The 20505-nt window shown below is 53.6% G+C and overlaps 1 protein-coding gene across 6 annotated transcripts in view; it reads left to right on the forward strand.

Moving 5' to 3' along the window:
• Nucleotides 1-20505, forward strand: part of LOC105493977 (target of myb1 membrane trafficking protein) — a 48531-nt gene that overhangs the window by 12285 nt on the left and 15741 nt on the right. For 4 of the 6 annotated variants that reach the window (XM_011762018.3, XM_011762020.3, XM_011762021.3 and 1 more), the window contains exons 2-8: nucleotides 7289-7373; nucleotides 11364-11442; nucleotides 12434-12583; nucleotides 12903-13037; nucleotides 13175-13321; nucleotides 17180-17296; nucleotides 19917-20050. In XM_011762018.3, coding sequence (XP_011760320.1) covers nucleotides 7289-7373; nucleotides 11364-11442; nucleotides 12434-12583; nucleotides 12903-13037; nucleotides 13175-13321; nucleotides 17180-17296; nucleotides 19917-20050 — 847 coding nt within the window. Of the gene's footprint in view, nucleotides 1-7288; nucleotides 7374-11363; nucleotides 11443-11492; nucleotides 11987-12433; nucleotides 12584-12902; nucleotides 13038-13174; nucleotides 13322-17179; nucleotides 17297-19916; nucleotides 20051-20505 lie in introns of those variants that run through there. The other 2 variants (XM_011762024.3, XM_011762023.3) reach the window with 2 other exon arrangements.

Consider the following 20505-nt stretch of genomic DNA (forward strand, 5'->3'; position numbering starts at 1 on the left):
CATCGCGGAGCAGTCCCATGGGAAGGCCAGGGCAGCTGGGCCTCACTCTTTAAAGAGGAAAATTAATCATGAATCCTCTGAGCTGCAGGTAACAGGAAACCCACCCAGCAGAGTCTGAAACCACCACCACAACACACTTTGTTTACCTAGCGAGAAGCCTGAAGGTCTGCAGTTTCAGGGTGGGTTTGACAGCTCCACGACGTCTCGAAACACGCAGGCTCTTTCTTGTTCTGTCCTTAGCCTGGTGGCTCATCAGTGAAATACAGTGAATATTGTTCTGGGAAGGCGGGGTAGGCAGGGGCGGTCAGCCTCAAACTGAGCACCTGGGCAGTCTGAAGCCTCAGTCTGTCATTCCAGGAGTATGTAATGCCCCGCTCTGCTCTGTCCCACCAGAGGGTGAGCCCCCAGTGTCTGCCCCAGACAGGCAGAGGCAGTCTTCACGCGGACAGAGCAGAGTGGAGAGCGCACGAGTTTGGAGCACGCAGGCCTGGCTTTGCATCGAGCAAGTCACAAACCTCCGCACATTGGCTGCCCCCACGACAGTCGGGGGTGTGGGGAGGTGACACGAAAGGTGGGCCCCCAAGCATCCCGCACAGGCTGACACTTGTTCACTGAATGATGCTGTTTGTCATTGTTCTCCATGATGATATTGTCATGGTGCAGGGTGAGGAGTGACATGGTCTGCCCAGAAGGAGGCACCACTGAGGAGCCAACCCTGGGTGGGGATTAGAAGATGAGGGGTGTTCGGCTGGGCGCGGAGGCTCACGCCTGTAATCCCAGCACTTTGGGAGGCCGAGGCAGGTGGATCACGAGGTCAGGAGATCAAGACCAGCCTGGCCAAGGTGGTGAAACCTCGTCTCTACTAAAAATACAAAAAACTTAGGCAGGCACTTGTAATCCCAGCTACTTGGGGGGCCGAGGCAGAGAATTGCTTGAACCCAGGAGGCAGAGGTTGCAGTGAGCCGAGATCATGCACTGCACTCCAGCCTGGGCGACAGAGTGAGACATAGTCTCAAAAAAAAAAAAAAGATGAGGGGAGTTCAGGAGTTCAGCTGACTCATGCCTCCTCTTCATCAGCACGCCTGGCACTGTCTCAGCACCTGGTCTTTCCTGCCATGGAACCTTGACCTTTTGGAATTGTCAGTCATGGCCTCCCACTGGACTGTAAACCATAGCTGAGGCAGGACCTTGCTGGATTTGCTCACTGACGTCTCCCTGTAGCCTGGAAGACAAGTGTGGAGAATGCCTGAGAAGCACATAGCGTAGTGGTTACGAATATGGACTTGAGAACCATACTTCTCTGGCTTTGAATCTGCTCTGCATCTCACAGACTGTGTGACTGCAGGCAAATTGCTGACTTCTCCATGCCCCTCAGTTCATCCTCTGTCTTAAAGGTTGTGGTGACGGGTACTGTGCTGAGGGTGTGACGTGCTTATTAAGTCCCATGCCTGGTGCGTGCTAAGTGCCAGATGAGCATGTGAATGGGATGAGCCTGACTGAATGAGGAGTGGCATTGCAGACAGGAGCTCAGAGGCATGAGAAGACAAGCCACATTGAGGGAGGGGGTACAGCTGACTGTGGCTGACACCAGTCCCTGGAGAGTTCAGGCTTTCGATCTTCAGGCAGTGGGGGTGATGGACAATGTTTAAACAAAGGAAGTTGTGCTTGGAGTTATGTTTGAGTAAAGTGTGGAGGTGACAGTCCAGGCCTGGGGAGGTGGCAGCCTGAGCCAGAGCTGTCTCAGTGATCATGAGACTGTTGGAATGTGCAGGGTGGGAGCAAGAGGGCTCCAGGCTGCTTCCCAGAAGGCTGGCGTGGAAAGGGGTGATACTGGCCAGACACAGTGGGCGGTGGCTCACACCTGTAATCCCAGCACTTTGGGAGGCCGAGGCGGGCGGATCCCTTGAGGTCAGGAGTTCGAGACTAGCATGACCAGCATGGTGAAACCCCATCTCTACAAAAAATACAAAACTGGGCCAGGCGCGGTGGCTCAAGCCTGTAATCCCAGCACTTTGGGAGGCCGAGACGGGCGGATCACGAGGTCAGGAGATGGAGACCATCCTGGCGAACACCGTGAAACCCCGTCTCTACTGAAAACTACAAAAAACTAGCCGGGCGAGGTGGCGGGCGCCTGTAGTCCCAGCTACTCGGGAGGCTGAGGCAGGAGAATGGCGTGAACCCGGGAGGCGGAGCTTGCAGTGAGCTGAGATCCGGCCACTGCACTCCAGCCCAGGCGACAGAGCGAGACTCCGTCTCAAAAAAAAAAAAAAAAAAAAAAAAATACAAAACTTAGCCAGGTGTGTTGGCAGGTACCTGTAATCCAGCTACTCGGGAGGCTGAGGCAGGAGAATCGCTTAAACCCAGAAGGCAGAGGTTGCAGTGAGCCAAGATCGTGCCACTGTACTCCAACCTGGGTAACAGAACAAGACTGTCTCCCAAAAAAAGAAAGAGCCAGGCGTGGTGGCTCATGCCTGTAATCCCAACACTTTGGGAGGCCGAGGCGGGCAGACCCTTGAGGTCAGGAGTTCGAGACCAGCATGGCCAGCATGGTGAAACCCCATCTCTACTAAAAATACAAAACTTAGCCAGCTGTGTTGGCAGGTACCTGTAATCCAGCTACTCAGGAGGCTGAGGCAGGAGAATCGCTTAAACCCAGGAGGCAGAGGTTGCACTGAGCCAAGATCATGCTGCTGTTCTCCAACCTGGGTGACAGAACAAGACTGTCTCCCAAAAAGAAGAAAGAAAGAAAGGGGTGATACCATGTCATGGCCCCCATCTCTGATGCTGCCCATGGTGTGGCGTGTCTTTGGTCCGTTGGGCGATTTCTTTATTTCCACATCTCTCTCTCTCCCCAGGAGTCTGTGAGCTCATTCTTTCTCTTGGTCCAAATCATAGTCATTGTAGCTCGGTTACTCATTGCTAGCCTTTCCTGATGTCATACTGACATTGTCTGGCTGCAAGGTCACAACATCCTGTGAAGCAGGCAGTCTTACCCTGATTTTATGGGTGCAAAAACAGACTCAAGGGCTGGATCTTTGCCCATGGTCTCTGAGTTAGGTCAGGCCAGACTCATCCCACTCCATCCTCATCTCCATGAGGGACAAGTGGGTCTTGCCATCGTGCCAGGCAGGTTATCTGGAGCCCTCCAGGGAGGTGGTATCTGCACCAGGCCCAACAGGGAGAGGACAGACTGCCGTACCGATGCACAGGTGCCCAGTGATCCGAAGCCACAGACTTGCCAGCCATAGACAACCGCAAAGCCGCCTGATGAAAGGTGGAGGATTGCAGGGCCCGGCTCTGACAGGAGCTGGAAGACAAGAGCACGGCTGCTACCCAGAGGCCCTTGAAGTTTATTGCCAACAGCTCCGAGGTCAGGGAATCAGTTGTCATTCTCTTGGTAACTGGTAACCACTGTCAGTATTTTTATTCCCCCTTCTTAAAATAGCAAGCTGAATTACTTCTGTGGTTAAGAGCAAAAACAAAGCAAATATTGCCAGGTTCCTGTGGGTTTAAAATTCTGCCCTGATGGAATATGGCTACCCTGTAGGCATCTGAAGGAAATCCATGATTCTCCCCGGTTCTGTAGTCCATACCTGGACCTGGAGGAACCTGGACGAACCTAGAAGGGGTTGGCAAGTGATGGTCTGGGCAGATGTGTCCCACAGCCTCCCAACAGCTGTCTTGTACTGCGCACAGATTGGCCTTGTCCCAATTTTGTCTCCTCCTCCTCTTTCTCTTCCCTTTCTCTTTTAGGCCACATGTCCCCTCCCACCCCGCAGAAAACCTCCATCTTCTGATTGGCTCTGCCCACTGCTGCCTGCTACCACTCAGGGCTAAGGAGCTTGCCCGCGCTGCTTGGGTCACATCAGACTCGCACCAGGGCAGGGCGGAGGGGAGGCGGTCTTTCTGCACCCACCTTATTCCCGGGTATGGGATTTCTCTTATTTATCAATGTCCCCGCTTCCCTTTAAAAGCCACTTGCTTGCCTTTCCAAAACACCCACAGCCTCTCCTGAAACACTGATGTTCTCTCCTCCAGGAGATGAGAGGTGCCCATCGTTTTCAGGGGGTGCTAGGGACAGAAGGGGATCTGATGGAGGGGACCACGGAGGGGCCTGCCAGTGGAGCTCAGGGAGGAGAGGGCCGACTGCCTGCGTGGTCGGGAAGGACACTTCTGGGAAAGCAGAGCTCCCCGCCCCCGCCGAGAGATGCGGATGGCACAGACGCCTCAGGCACCTGCGCCACAGCCTCAGCAGCCGCCCCGCCCTTACCTCTGTGTACCCTTTGCAAGTTGGTGACCTCTCTGTGCTTCAGTTTTCTCATGAGATGAGGGCAATAATGCACACCTTACAGCGTGTGAAAATTGAATCTCATTCTTCATGTGAACAGCTAATGCTGCTTGATATTCTACAGCATATAACTTGGAAAGTTAAAATATTATCGTGGAAGGGCATGCAGGCCAGGCCGAAGACTAGGGAGACGCGGAAGGATTTGGGCAGGAAGGACACTGTCATTTTCAGGTTTCAGAAAGTTCCCTCTGGGCAGCGTGGAGAATGGGTGGGAGGAGGGAGGCAGGAGGAAGGAATAAGCTGAGGCGGTGGTCTAGCAGGTGGATGGTGGCCGGGCTGGGGCAGGGACCGTGGCAGAGGGGTGGTGAGAAGGGGATGGTGTGATGGACAGAGATTTGGGAGCTGACTTGGCAGGACTTCGTGGCCTTTAGATGTGGGCGGGGAGGGAGATGACACTAACCCTCTGGCCCGTGTGACTGGGGCTCGCTGAGATGTGGCCTGTGGCAGAGGAGCAGGTTCTGTAGGTTAACGCTGACGTGACTAACCCCTGCCCCCAAACCCTCCAAAGCAGGACATGGCCCTCTGCTCAGAGGGACACTTGTTCAGCCCGCTCTGTTCTTCCCATGTGGCTCTTTAAGTGTGGAACCCCCAAGGGCAGGGGTGTGGTATAAAGAAGCCACACTCAGTAAACCTTCGCAGGATGGACGACTCTGTCTTTCAGCCCTGTCAGAGGAGCCTTCCTCATCCCCTCCTCCAGGCCTGATCTGGGGGTAAAGCAACTGCCCTCTGCCTCAGCCGCCTGGCATGTGTCCTGGGCCACCCTGGCATCCTTCTGGCTCAGGACCTAAGGGTGGAACTGAAGTTGGGCCAGTTGCAAAACCAAGGTCTCAGAGCCACAGTTTTAGAGTTGGGTGAGCCAACGTGGCTAGAAGAGGGCCCTGTCCAGTCCCATGGAAACTGCCCTCCTCTGTCCTCTGGCAGACTGGGTTTGGCATGCCCTGTAGCTTCTTTTGGGCACCCTAAGGCAGGGACCATGCCCACCGTGTCCACCATGGTATCCCAGTGCCTGGAACCGGCCTGGCTTACAAATAGCTGTGTAGCAAGCAAGGAGTCACCCACCCTCTCCGAGCTGGGGCACAGCCGTGAGGGGAGAGCCTCCCTTGCAGGACAGCATGACATCACATCACGTGGAATAACAAGTTCTACATGCCTACCCAGGCACACACTCCTGATAGATAATAGCCAGCAGCACTGTGCCCAAGTGCCAGGCCCGCCAGCCAGCAGGTGTGCCGAGGCCGGCAGGATGGCTACAGAGGACAGCAGGCGGATGAGTACTCCGCATGTGACCCTTGCCGGGGCGAGAGCCTTGGGTAGTCCCTGCGTCAGAACAGGGTCTCACCCTTAAAATGCTGAGCAAGGCCTGTCTCATCACACAGTCCTCCATGTACTCACAATACATACCAGCCAGAGTGATGTGCGTAATAGAACGTTACCTGCGAGAAACAGGGCACATTTCCTGTGTGCACGTGAACTGGTCTGCGTGAAGATGGCATCTAGGAAGGCGCAGAGAACAAAAACACAGGCCATGCGGCACCTCCCTTTCCTGAGGACCATTTACAAAGGTGCTGGCATTGCCAGTTCCCGCGTTCATCTTTCATGTCATACCAATCAGTGCTTCCCACACTACAGTTTACAAAAGGCTGCCAGCCCGGTACTTGCCACCGTGCGGACCTGCAGCCAGTGGTCCAGGCCATGGCCCTGACGGGCTTCCAGAACTCTGCAGCCGACTCCCGGCCTGGAAACCTTACCCTCGGAACTGCCACAAAGTGAAAATTTTCTGGAACTGAATAGAGGTGGTGGTGGTTGTATTTAGTGTTACAAATGTACCAAATGCCACTGAATTATACACGGGAAAATGGTTAGTTTTATTTTATGTGACTTTCGCCTCAACTTTTTTGAACCACCGCCACTTGCTGAGTGTTTATTTTGGGCCCATACCGTGCTGATACCTTGCATGAATCATCGCCTCTCTTTGGGGCAGTTCTGCCGGGTGGCTTGGCGTCGGTCCCTTCTGTGGGTGCCTCAGAAGGGTACAGGAGGGCAGGGTGACCTATTAGTAATGGAGCCTTTGCTTCCTAGGTAAAGAAGGTCTCTGTGAGATTCTAGAGGAAACTGGTTACAGGGGATGCCTCTAGGAAGAGGGCGCTGGGGCAGGGGCAGAGATAGATCTACCTAGCTGCATCGTATACCACTTGAGAACTTTTAGATTTTGTATCCTGTGAATGGTTACCAACTCAAAAGATAATTCTTTTTGTTTGTTTGTTTGTTTTGGAGATGGAGTTTTGCTCTTGTTGCTCAGGCTGGAGTGCGATGGCTCAATCTCGGCTCATTGCAACCTCCGCCTCCTGGGTTCAAATGATTCTCCTACCTCAGCCTCCCAAGTAGCTAGAATTACAGGCATGTGCCACTATGCCCGGCTAATTTTTTGTAGTTAGTAAAGACGGGGCTTCACCATGTTGGTCAGGCTGGTCTCAAATCCTAACCTCAGGTGATCCACCTACTTCAGCCTCCCAAAGTGCTGGGATTACAGGCATGGGCCACCACGCCCAGCTCAAAAGATAATTCTAGTCAAGGGAGAACGTCTTATCTACAGAAATGAAGCAAAGCATTGTCACCATATTATATCATGTCAGGAACAAGCACACGGAGACCCGCCTAGATTCCCCTCTGGTGCATCCCTTTGGTACACTCAGAGCCATGGTTTCCTCATCTGTTGAAGGACAGAGGTACTCCCAGCCTCACTGGCTACAAAAATCTAGTGAGGATGGGATGATGTGTGTAGAGCAGTCTCACACAGCGCCAGGCCCTGTGCCCGAAGCGTCTGTCATCTTCCTCCTCCCCATCTCATCCGGCCCTGCACCCCGCTCCCCTCCCACCCAGGGTTTGGGTTTACCCATTCAGGACCCCCACATGCCTTTATGACTCATGGTTTCTTCTCAGAGAAAGCCACAGATGGCTCCCTGCAGAGCGAGGACTGGGCTCTCAACATGGAGATCTGTGACATCATCAACGAGACGGAGGAAGGGTAAGGGCCCCCCAAGGAGAGGTTGCGGGGCACAGGCAGAGATGGCCATCCACCACGCAGCGCACACCTGCACCCTGCCAGGGAGCCCCTGCCCCAGCCCCATTGCTGCCATAGCCAAGTCTGACCCACCCCGCTTGGCTGCAGAGGCCATCTGAGCCCCTAGTACCTGAGCGCCATCCAAGGTAGGCATTCACAGCAGGAGTACAGCAGGCCCCCGAGGGCTGCCTCCCCACCCCGCCTCTCTTAGTGGCAGTACAGATTCCACACGGATCTGGAAGCCCAGCCTTGTGTGCAGCGTCTCCCTAGGACAAGGCAAGCTGGAGACTCTTACAATCAGAGTTGACCCCAAGCGCCATCTGCATTCTGCAGGCGGGAGTATGCGCTAAAGACACTCCGGCTTTTCTGTGAGCAAAAACAGACTTCCATTTCCTTAAGATTTGAAACCAGCCTTGAGTGTAGGGGAGATCACAAGGATGACAGGGAAAGTGAAGCTGAACCGTGAGCCTGAACAGCACTGGCATTTGCCAGGCATTTCTGGTGTTGGGGTCATGGTATCCTCTTGCTCAGTGCCAAGGAGCCAGGCACGTGGTGTGGGGGAGGGATTGGGATCTTGGCCTCCGATGTCTGACTTGTTGTCACTGACCTGACATGTGACCTTTGGAAGTCACTTTACCTCTCTCTCTAGGTCTTTGTCCTCAAAGGTGCTCTGTTGGATCCTTCCAGCAATAAGCCCGAGTCCCTGGAGGGAACAGAATGGGGATGCGAGGGTCCCTGTCCTCTCAAGAAAACCCAGTGAAGGATGGGGAGAGGTGTGGGGCCCATGGGCAGCAGGAAGTGCTGCCGGGCGAGGCCTCCATCCTGAGAAATCGGTGTGGACCCTCCTTTTCCTCTCCAGTTCTCACTGGGATCATCCAGCTGTCCCGTGGCCAGCGCAGGGTTCCTCAGCCCGGGAGGGCTTTGCATGGAGAGGGGCAGGCCGGACGCAGGTGGAGAGCAGGGAATGCTCAGCTCTGAGCTGGAGGGAGGCTGTGGACATCTGAGTCACACAGTCAAGGCCCAGTTAGGAGAGGGCATTGGCTGCCAGGAACCTGCCGGTGTCTTCCTCAGCCCTGCTCCCTGGTCTTGCCAAGGACTCATGAGAGTGAGCGTGAGGGAAGGAGTGGTGGGCAGAGGTCAGGAGAAAGAAAGCAGGAGGCAGAAAACTTCACCAAGCTTCTAGACAGGCTTGGGAGCTTCATGGACGTCGCAGCTGCAAGTCACTGCAGTATCCTTGGGGTCAGCAAGCCCCCATGTCCCTTGTAAACATGGGGGGATGGGCTCAGCGTCATTCAGGTGCATTGCTGTTTATTTGAGCACCTTGTGTGTTCCAGGCACCATAGGAGGCACTAGGGACCCAGCAGTGGTCAAAGGCGGGTGTGACCCTTGACCTCACCAAGCATGGCACCTAAACTTAGCCTCATTACTAAAGTGTCTCCCCCATTGGGTTGTGGCCTTCTTGTCATACACGCTCCTAGCAGAGTACTGGACATCATGGGCCCACAGCAGTGGCAAGGCCAGAACTTCCGATTCCCAGTGCTTCCCTCTAGGGAGGGAAGGTGTCCAACAAGCATGCTGTTCCTGCGCTCTAGGAGGCTTCTTCTCTCCCAGGGCGGGCCCCCAGGTCAGTGGCACATGGCAGATCACGCCAGGGAACGATTCTGATTCCCTTGTCTCTAGGCCACCCTAGAAGAGGTGGAAACAAGTCCCTATAAAGCGCTGAAGTAGCCCGTGGGTCAGTGACCAGGCCAAGACCAGGAGCCAGGGACAGGCGAGGGGCTGCCCAGAGAGGCAAGGATTGGAAAGTGCTCTCAGGCTTCTGGGCCAGGACCCCCCTTGGTGGGCCACCATCCCTTTCCCCACCATGTCCCTTCCACCCCAGGCCTGACTGTCTCCACAGCCCTAGCCCCCAGGCAGCCTCCGTCCCTAGGAAGCCTTGCCTCTGCCTTTTCTCCTGCTGAGAACCAGTGCCAGGGTTCCGGGCTCTCCTGCCTTAGTCCTGGATGGGGTCAGCGCTGACAGCCAGGCAGACAGCAGGATGGGCCCCAGTGGCCACTGGCCAGGCTGGGAAGTGTTACTTATGCTTCAGCAGCGTGCTGGGCTCTAGGGGGAAGCTGTCCAAAGAGGACACCATCCCTGCCCTCTAGCAGGCTGCTTCTCTACCCAGGGCGGGCCCCAGTTCAGTGTGGCAGGGCAGAACAGCCAGGGAGACTGGAGGACCTGGGAAAGTGTCGTGGATGGGGTGGATTTTAGCTGAGGCTTCACCTCATGGATGTGGAGGTCAGGAGCCTTCAGGGTGCAGGTGGGGGCCCACAAAGGCTTTTAGACAAGAGCAGTGAGGACAGCACTGAGTATATCTGTATAGGGCTGAGGATGAAGGGTGGTGGGAATCACAGAGGGGACAGGGAGAGCAGACTGGCACCCCAGCTTCCAGGGGCCTCCCACCACTGTGACCCCTAGGCTTCTTCAGCCCTGCCCGACCTCCCCCACACTCACGTGGCTTCCTCTTAGTTCCTCCAAGGCACCAAGCTCCTCTGCACCCATGACCTTGGTCCAGCCTCTGACCTTGACCCAAACTGCTCTGCCCCCACTCCCCACGGCTGGTCCTTCCCATCTTTCAAGGCCCAACTCGGAGGTCTTTTCTGACCACCCCCATCCTCACCTCTGCTCTTTTTCCAGGACCAGCTTATTCCCTGCTCTTCTTTGGGTCTCCCCACAAGGTGGGGAGGAGGCAGGGCCATATGGTCTCGTTTGCCACTGTCTCCCCAGCACCTAGCATGGTGCCACGCACACATTGGTGCTTAATAACACTTGAATGGGCCAGACATGGTGGCTCACACTGGTAGTCTCAGCATTTTGGGAGACTGAGGCAAGAGAATCACTTGAGCCCAGGAGTTCCGGGCTGCAGTGAGCTGTGATTGCACCATTGCACTCCAACCTGGGCGACGGAGTGAGACTCTGTCTCAGAAGAAAAAAAAAAAAAAAAAGACTTGAATGGAAGGATAAATGGGCAGATAGAGCAGCTGGCCAGGGCATCAGAACACTATGCTGGCTGGGCTCAGGGACTCATGCCTGTAATCCCAACTCATTGGGAGGCCGAGGTGGGTGGATCATTTGAGCCCAGGAGTTCAAGACCAGCCTGGGCAACATAGCAAGACCCCGTCTCTATTTTTGTGATGAAAACACTAGCCTCCAGGTTCTTTGTTCTTAAACTTGAGCATGCATAAGAACCCCCTGGGGAGCATGAGAGCATTCAGATCCAGGGGCCCCACTGCCTGAGAATTTGGTTCAGGTGGTATATAGTGTGGTGACCTGGCGTTCTGCTTTTTTTTTTTTTTTTTTTTTAAATGTCTTTTGTTTTTTTGAGACAGCGTCTCACTCTGTCACCCAGGCTGGAGTACAGTGGTGTAATCTCGGCTCTCACTCTGTCGCCCAGGCTAGAGTACAGTGGCGCAATCTCAGCTCACTGCAACCTCTGCCTCCTGGGTTCAAGCGATTCTCCCGCCTCAACCTCCCAAGTAGCTGGGATTACAGGCTCATACCACCACGCCCAGCTAATTTTTGTATTTTTAGTAGGGACAGTGTTTCGCCATGTTGGCCAGGCTGGTCTTGAACTCCTGGCCTCAAGTGATCCACCTGCCTCAGCCTCCCAAAGTCCTGGGATTATAGGCGTGAGCCACCGCGCCCGGCCAGGTTCTGCACTTTTAACAAAACACTCTCACCTTTTCTCAAAGTGACTCTGCTGCAGGAGGTCCAGGGGCCACAGGTTGTGAGTCCCTGCTGAGCAATGGGCTAGGAAGATTCTGATGTGATCAGAACCTGACTGGATACACCAAACAGGTGGGGCACAGGGAGGATGGGCCAATAAGAGCTGTTCCAACTCTCCAGGGCCTCTGCTGTTGGGTAAGAGGGCTCTATTCCTAAGCCCACCCTTTTTCTTGTCCTTCTTCTTAGTCCCAAAGATGCCCTCCGAGCAGTAAAGAAGAGAATCGTGGGAAATAAGAACTTCCACGAGGTGATGCTGGCTCTCACAGTGAGTGCCCCATCTGTCCGTCCCGTGGCAGGACTGCAGTCCTCTGAAAGTCACCTCCCCTCAGACCCAGCAGAACTCCCAGCCTCCCCTGAGCTCCTCATTTGAGTGCTGGAAAGGAAAGGTCTGTGGGCAACACACTGTCCTGTCTACACTGCAGGCGGACGCAGAATGGCAAGAAGCCCTTTGGAAAGGTTCTGCCCGATCCCCCAGCATGGGAACAGATGCTTACATCACTCCAGAACCACTGGCAGGGAAAGCCTGGGCCAAAGGACCTGCGGGTGACATTGAAGCTCAGTAAACCCAGGCCTCCGTGGGGGCAGGGAGGCTGGCAGACTGAGTTGGGTGCTGCCTGGCACTTTGGTGCTCTGGAAAATGAATGTAAAATAAATACCAGTGGCTGAGAACAGTCTTGCCCACACCACTGAACCAGCCCAGATCTCAGGACGGCCAGACACGCGTGGGCCTCCTAGCTGTCAGCATGGGTTTGGCTGGGGAAGATATAAACGCTGTCCCACCCTCCTCCACAAGGAGCATTTATATCCAGGTGAATTGGCTTAAGCGAAAAGCAAAGGCAATTCCTGCAGTGGGAAGTGGAGAGTGGGGAGGGAAGTTCAGTGTCTTTTCCCTGGGCCACAGGCTTACCAGTCAATTGACATCTCAGATTCTTGATTTCCTCTTGGAGAGCCCCTTCTGTCTAGACCATGCTCAGCTCAGAGCCAGCACTGGGATTCTGTGTGCACGGACACCAGTCAGGGAGGGAAGTCCAGCCCACACACCACACCGCTGCCCACCCTAGGCCGTGCCCTCCAGTAAACAAGTCCCCCAGTCCTGGCATTGTCCCAGTCCTCCACGTTCAAGGGTCTCACTCCAGGAAGTCCCATCTCCTCTTCCGGACCTCCCCTCTGGTCACAGGAGGAGCCACAGAGGTGGGGGTCCTGGGCACCGCCTCTCCTCTGACCAAGGTGCCTGACGGCACCTCTCGGCCCTCCAGGTCTTAGAAACCTGTGTCAAGAACTGCGGGCACCGCTTCCACGTGCTGGTGGCCAGCCAGGACTTCGTGGAGAGTGTGCTGGTGAGGACCATCCTGCCCAAGAACAACCCACCCACCATCGTGCATGACAAGGTGCTCAACCTCATCCAGGTGAGTGCCAGGACAGGGCAGCGCCAGGAAAAGCTGTCAGCGCGGGAGCCTCCTGCCCAGTGGAGAGCTCGAGGCCATCGTGCTTGTCCCAGGCTCCACTTCTCATTTCGGGGTGTCTCGGTTGTCTGCTGGTGGGATGTCCTGTGGGGAGGGAGGCTTGCCAACTGTGTGCTTTGCTGTGGAGTGGGCAGGGCAGATGTAGTAAAGAAAAAAAAAGAAAGGAAAAAATCAGGGAAAGAATGTCTGTTCTCTGGGTGCCAGGTGGGAAGGCTCACAGGTGAGCTGTGGTTACCGGCTGTGTCCCCTTGTTCCCCCTCAGTCCTGGGCTGACGCGTTCCGCAGCTCGCCCGATCTGACAGGTGTGGTCACCATCTATGAGGACCTGCGGAGGAAAGGCCTGGAGTTCCCCATGACTGACCTGGACATGCTGTCGCCCATCCACACACCCCAGAGGGTGAGAGAATTGCCGCACCGGGAACCGAGGGAAGGCAGGCAGGACTCCTCCCCAGAGACATCACCGGGCCGGCCCCTGACTTCCTGGGCTCTTGGCGTTCCCAGGACCCCTCACTGATCCTGTTTTCCTCCCACTAGACCGTGTTCAACTCAGAGACACAATCAGGACAGGATTCTGTGGGCTCTGACGCCAGCCAGCAAGAGGACTCTGGCCAGCACACTGCCCCTCTGCCCACCCCGCCCATGCTCTCCGGCGACACACCCATAGCACCAACGCCGGAGCAGGTACGCAAGCCTGGGGTCAGAACCGTCAGGTCCAGGCAGGTGGGCCACACACGTCAGGGAGGGGCCGTGTCAGAATTTACCGTCCACGGAGCCTCCGCTTCTTCCTCACAGCAGCCCACAGGGTATGTGTGATTCTTCCTGTTTGAGCGATGAGGCTCAGACAGGTCCATTCACTTGCCCGGAGCACACAGTCATCGGAGACAGTTGGGATTCAAGCTCACGCCTGTCTGACTCCTGGCAGGCACTGCCCTGTACCTTGGCCATTTTCCAACCTGTGTTTTCTGCGGGGCCCTCTGACAGCACCATGGAGAGGAGGTGTCCTGTAGGCGGCTCCTTCAACCAGGCCAGCTCCACCTGTGTGGTTTCTTACACACTCACAGCTTTCATTTGAGCTGAGCATAGTCACATGTGTCTGTGATCTCAGCTTCTCAAAGGTTCAGGCGGGAGGATGGCTTGAGCCCAGGAGTTCGGGACCAGGCTGGACAACGTAGACCTGTTTAAAAAAAAAAAAAAAAACAAAAGACTTCATTTGAACAGAGGTTCTGCCTGAAAAGTTTTAAAACATCTGTGCAAAAAATAAATAACAAGCCGGGCGCGGTGTCTCAAGCCTGTAATCCCAGCACTTTGGGAGGCCGAGACGGGCGGATCACAAGGTCAGGAGATCGAGACCATCCTGGTGAACACGGTGAAACCCCGTCTCTACTAAAAAATACAAAAAACTAGCCGGGCGAGGTGGCGGGCGCCTGTAGTCCCAGCTACTCGGGAGGCTGAGGCAGGAGAATGGCGTGAACCTGGGAGGCGGAGCTTGCAGTGAGCTGAGATCCGGCCACTGCACCCCAGCCTGGGCGACAGAGCGAGACTCCATCTCAAAAAAAATAAATAAAAAATAAAAAATAAAAAAAACACATGAACATTGTACCATGCTGCTTCCCATGAAGTCTCAAGAAGGTTTGAAACTTTCTTGTTTGTTTTGAGACAGTCTTGTTCTGTTACCCAGGCTGGAGTGCAGTGGCATGATCTAGGCTCACTGCAACCTCTGCCTCCCAAGTTCAAGCAATTCTGCCTCAGCCTCCTGAGTAGGTGGGACTATAGGCATGAGCCACCATGCCCGGCTAATATTTTGTATTTTTAGTAGAAATGGAGTTTCACCATGTTGGCCAGGCTAGTCTGGAATTCCTGAGCTCAAGTGATCTACTCATCTCGGCCTCCTAAAGTGCTGGGATTACAGGCATGAGCCACCATGCCCAGCCAAGAAGGTTTGAGGCTTAGTATGAGATTCTAGGGGACAGATTCTCCCAGCCTTGTGACTAGCTTTGAAGGATTACCCACCTCAGAGCAGGTGGCATCCTCTGACTGAGGCAGCCTGGGCATCTCCCTTCCTTCTGTGGCTGGAGGTGGGACGATTTGCCCACTGGGCCATGAGTTGCTTGTGGAGTGCCATGGCTGCTGTATCTGCTGAGTGACTTCTACAGCCATGACCAACTCGTAGAGCTGGGGGCTTGTCATTCTAGACTTTTGGCTGCTGGGGTGGGGGCAGAGTCCTGCACACTGTGGGAGCACCCACATTAGAGGTGTTGTACACGCATCAGACCCATCACATCAGTGCAGCTTAAAGGCGGAGCTGCTGCGTGTGCTGGTGAAGAAGACACGGATGCATGATGGAGAAAAAAGTGAAGCTTAACTTTCCCAATAAGCATCCTCAGGACCCGCTTTATGTATCATTTGAACTCATTCTAACCCTAACCTATTTGAAGAGAAACTTCCGTGACTTGTTTTCTCTTAGCAAGTTGTGAAATCACCCCCCAGAGTTACAAATATTACTAGAAAATGTTGCTAACTGGACAAAATTATTAACACATTGCCTGTTTACCCCAAGGATACTCTTGTCTCTAATCCTAATGTAACATCATATACATTTCTGTTACATTAGGATTGGAGACGAGTTCTGTTTAGAAATAACTCCAAGAACAGTTTTTATGTTTTATTTTCATGTTGAAAATAGTCAGGTTTACTTCAGCCTCAAAGAGCGTGTTTATGTAAAATTAAATGAGTGCTGACAGCGAGCTGCACTTTTTTTTTCTGAATGGGTTAAAAGTGTGTAAAAAATTGTAAAAGCACCTTATGATCCAAAAAATTGTCCAACTCAGTTACGATTTTAACCAGTTGCCTGTAGTCTAGCATCTATGTGGATTAAGACGCTAATTACTCCTAATTCAAGAAGGTGCTTGCTAAACAAAACTAATCTTTGTTTAATTCAAGAGTCCCCTTTTGTCTCTTGGGACATGTGAAGACATCAGGTGTGCAGTGATGTTACTCCCAGGCTCCTTGGTAATTAAGTCTGATTTGGATGCAGGGGGTTTGTGATCAGTAGTTTTTCCACTCACTCATACCAAGAGTATTCATTAAGTCAGCCAAATAGATCAAACATTTTACAGGTTTTGGAAGGTGTCAATGAACCATAGTGGATATACTACTTGTCTCTACATTCTATTTCTTCGTCTGTAAAAGCAGGGGTATTGATATCTACCTATGGCAAAAAATTAAGTTAGCAATATATGTTCAATGCTTGGCACTTATTAGGTAGTCTATAAATGGTAGCTACTATCACAATCATGAATGTATATAGTGACACTCTGAAATCAACTATAACTCAGCCACATGATTTACAATGTACCAGCATTTCTCAAAACGTAAAAAGGTGGCCGGGCGCGGTGGCTCAAGCCTGTAATCCCAGCACTTTGGGAGGCCGAGACGGGCGGATCACGAGGTCAGGAGATCGAGACCATCCTGGCTAACACGGTGAAACCCCGTCTCTACTAAAAAATACAAAAAACTAGCCGGGCGAGGTGGCGGGCGCCTGTAGTCCCAGCTACTCAGGAGGCTGAGACAGGAGAATGGCCCGAACCCGGGAGGCGGAGCTTGCAGTGAGCTGAGATCTGGCCACTGCACTCCAGCCTGGGCGACAGAGCGAGACTCCGTCTCAAAAAAAAAAAAAACGTAAAAAGGTTCTTCAGTCAAATAAATCTTGGAAGCTTTCGTATCGATCTTTTCCTGGGCATCCCCAGTATGCATGAGGGTATTAAACACGCTACAAGGTCCCACAGCATAAGATCCTTATACCAATGGCCTTCCCCAACCTAACCTCTTTGAGGAGACTACAGCTTTATTGAAAATGTTTCCCCAAGCCCAATTCCTTGGAACCCTTTGACCATTGAAAACCTGCCCACATCCCTTGGAACAAGTGCTAAATCTGAGTTTCATATTCAAGGTGAGGGACACGGCAAGGACTATCCTTAGAAGAGCCTGAGACACCAAAACAGACAGAAACAAGACAAAATCCCAGTCCTTTAGGAGGAGAAAGAGGGCAGAAGCCTCCTAAGAGATAGAGAGAGGGCGGAATCCCAGTCCTCCGAGGAGGAGAGAGGGCAGAATCCCAGTCCTCTAAGGGGAGAGAGAGAGAGGGCCTGCAGCCTCCCTCCTCCTCCTGTGGGGAGCCACCCTCCAGGGCCTCGTTAGCTCCCGTGTTAGACCCAGGAGATGCTGGAGTCTTCCAGCCACACTTGGTGGCTCATTCCCCCTCAGCTCATTTCCTTTCAGCTTCTCCCTGCACCAGGCTCCCCGGTGTAGAGATGGTCACGGTTGGTAGCGCCTCTGTGAGGGGTCTGTAGGAGGGGTGGGGCAGGTCTCTAGTGCAGGGCTGTCACTGTGGGAGCCAGGAGGGAGGCTGCCTAGAGAGTCTGCTAGGAGGTGGGCTCCCTGGTGCTGCACCCAGGATTGGTGGTACTGGGTTCTGTCCCTGTGAGTGACATGGGCTCCAAACCCCTGGCTTCTCTCATCACGACCAACCGTGTGTTTCAGATTGGGAAGCTGCGCAGTGAGCTGGAGATGGTGAGTGGGAACGTGAGGGTGATGTCGGAGATGCTGACGGAGCTGGTCCCCACCCAGGTCGAGCCTGCAGACCTGGAGCTGCTGCAGGTGAGCAGATGGCACCACCCCCTGGGGCTCAGATGACTCCTGCCCAGTTGCCCACGTGCGTTCTTTCCCAGTCCTCATGACGGTCTTCGTGGCTTACTCCATACTCCTTGGTCACAGTTGGGGCCATGTTACCACCAGGGACTTTGGACGCCATCAGATTGGAATCAGACCGCAGCTCTACCACTTTCTGGTTTGAACAAAGTAGCCCCCCCTTGCCTCAGTTTCCTCATCTGTAAGGTTGCTCTAACAATAGCCTTTATGGCACAAGTTTGATGTGAGAGTTAAATAAGGCATTGCATGGAAAACACCCAGGCTTGTCCCTGGCACAGAGTAAAGCACCCAGTACGGGGTCCTGAGAAAAAGCTGGAAGGTGAGATTTCCACCATTCACAATCCGAGACTCAGCAGGCAGGTGTGAGAGGCTGGTGCCAGCCTTGAGATGCGCCAGCCACTGGTCTTGGGGAGCCGAGGCAGGTGCAGCTAGTGGTGCCTGCTCCCATGTGTCACGTGGTATTGCCATGGCCCCAGCCCAGATTGGGGGTCACTGGAGCGGAAGGGGCACTGAATTTGGCAAAAAGCACCCTCCGCGTGGAGGTCGGTCATAGAGGCACCAAGAAAGCTAGGAATCCCCAAGGCCCAGGAGTCACCAGAATTCATGAGGGGACGGAGTGCTTTGTGTAACTGTGCAAGTTCCTGCTGCTTGTCCACCAGGCCTCAGACTCCTTGAGGGCAGCGCTGTGTCTTCCTCGCCACCGTGTCTGTGTGCCTGACCGAGCCGACTGTGCAGGGGTCCTCACTTGGTGGTGCAGGGTGGGGAGAAAAGGAGCAGCCTCAGAGTCGAATGAATACGCAAACTTGAAACCCAGTAAGGGCTCCGGAAGAGAGAAGACTGCGCAGGCAGCTTCGTACGCCCCAAGCCAAGGCCGTGAGGTGTGAGCAGTTTGGGGACTCAGAAGGCTGAGCAAGGTGGACGCAGAGACAGCTCCCATGCATTGGGCACTTCCCCTGCCCCGAGCTGTATGTGGACACTTGGTTCACATCACTCACGTAATCCTCACCACCCCCATTTTCCAGGTCAGGAAACAGGCATAGGGAGATCAGATAACACGTCAAGGGTTATATGGCTGGTAAATAGCAGAGCTGCGATTTGAACCTGGCTCCAAGTGCTGCTCTTCTGCTCTTGAGAGGAGCCAGCAGGGAAGCAGAAGCAGAGCCACCCTGTGCTTAGTCATGAGAGCAGGAGGGGAGCCCACAGGATGTTGAAAGGACCCGCCCTGCCCCCGTGCTAAGGGCAATGAGGAAATCCCAGAGGCCTGACCTTGGAGGGGGCGGGGGACAGGGTCCACATGACAGCCAAAATAAACACTGGGCAGTGCCTAGCCTCAGCGTTGCCTCCAGGAGAAAGGCATGCTGGCGTGAGGCCGCAGTCGGCAATGCCAGGCAGCTCCCTGGACCTCAGGACCCAAGCACCTGCCCTGACCCAGGCACCTTCACCTGGTGACAGGTACCTGAAGAAACAATTGAGCAATCTTAAAAATGAAAACCCGTATGTCTATGGTTTTTTATTTTTTATTTTTTATTTTTTTTTGAGACGAAGTCTCACTCTGTCACCCAGGCTGGAGTGCAGTGGGTGCGATCTTGGCTCACTGCAGCCTCTGCCTCTTGGTCAAGCTATTCTCCTGCCTCAGCCTCCCAAGCAGCTGGGATACAGGCATACGTGACCACACCTGGCTGATTTTTGTATTATTAGTAGGCACAGGGTTTCACCTTGTTGGCCAGGCTGGTCTTGAACGCCTGACCTCAGGTGATCCACCTGCCTCGGCCTCCCAAAGTGCTGGGATTATAGGCATAAGCCACTGGGCCTGGCCAATATTTTTCTTTTTCATAAGTTTAAATATGATGCTTACTGGTTAAAAGTCAGTGACGTGATATCTAAATGCACTGTGGGATCCTAGAACAAAGGACCTAGTGAAATCTGAATAAAGTCTGCAGTTTAGTTAATACTATTTTATCAGTTTTAATGTCTCAGTTTTGACAAATGCCAGACTAAGGGGAAGCCAGGGTCAAGGGTATATGGGAACTTGTGGTACTATCTTTGCATCTCTTCTGAAAAATCTGAAATTATTCCGAAGCTAAAAGTTTATTTAAAAAGACAAAAAAATCAGCCAGTGAGAAAAGTGAGGCAAAAATTCGAAATCGAGGTTTGTGGCTAATGGTCGCAGTCATCTAATTCATTTTGTATGCTTTGGTTGCAAAAATCACAGCGTACTTCCAGAAGTTGCAGTTTGTTCAACGTCAGCCTTTGCAGACTCAGTTTTTTCCGACTAAGGAAAGGTGGCGGCACAACCTTTATTCTGGAATCTGCACGAAGCCAAGTTAAACCGGCAGTACAGTTAGACATGTTGATGGTTTCCTGTGGATTAAATTTTAGCATCTAACACTTGGAAGTGAAGTTCAAGTTCATGTGTGCCTGATCAAAAAGCTGTTCCGTGGAACCTTGAAGTCCAGTTTGGACACCTCTCCCTCCTCCAAGGCTTGTGCAGGGGCTGGAGGCCCGTGTATGAGAGATGGCCTCACTCTGAGGCACGTGACTGTGGTTGCCTCACTTCCTTTCCTGGCAGGAGCTCAACCGCACGTGCCGAGCCATGCAGCAGCGGGTCCTGGAGCTCATCCCTCAGATCGCCAATGAGCAGCTGACAGAGGAGCTGCTCATCGTCAATGACAATCTCAACAACGTGTTCCTGCGCCATGAACGGTAGCCCCAGCACCTCCCCTGGCCTCTGGCCAACTGCCCCAACCTTCTCCCTTCCCTTCTGCCTTGTTCTCCTGGTCTCATACCGTCTGAGCCTTCTCTCGTCCTCTCAAACACAAGGCAGGCTCCTAGGGGCGTGTGGCCTCAGCTCTCTTCTTCCAGGATGTTTTTGAGGGCCCGTCCTTACACCCACCCTACATCCCCCGCAAGGGTCAGCCCTGCTGCCTGTGCCCAAGTCCAGCCCTGGGGGATGGTCACAGGTCACAGATGAGAGCGTGGCCCTGCAGCCAGACCGGCCTGTTGTGTCCTTACTCCACCACTTCCTGGGTCTGGGGCCTTAGACAAGTGACTTCACTGCTGCAAGCTACACAAAACATTTCCGGCTAACTTAGGCAGAAAAAGAATTTGTTAGGATAATAATCTTTATTAAATGGGTAGCTTTCAGAATCCAGAGAAAA

Source organism: Macaca nemestrina, chromosome 15 (assembly GCF_043159975.1).
Source record: "Macaca nemestrina isolate mMacNem1 chromosome 15, mMacNem.hap1, whole genome shotgun sequence".
Lineage (NCBI taxonomy): Eukaryota > Metazoa > Chordata > Mammalia > Primates > Cercopithecidae > Macaca > Macaca nemestrina.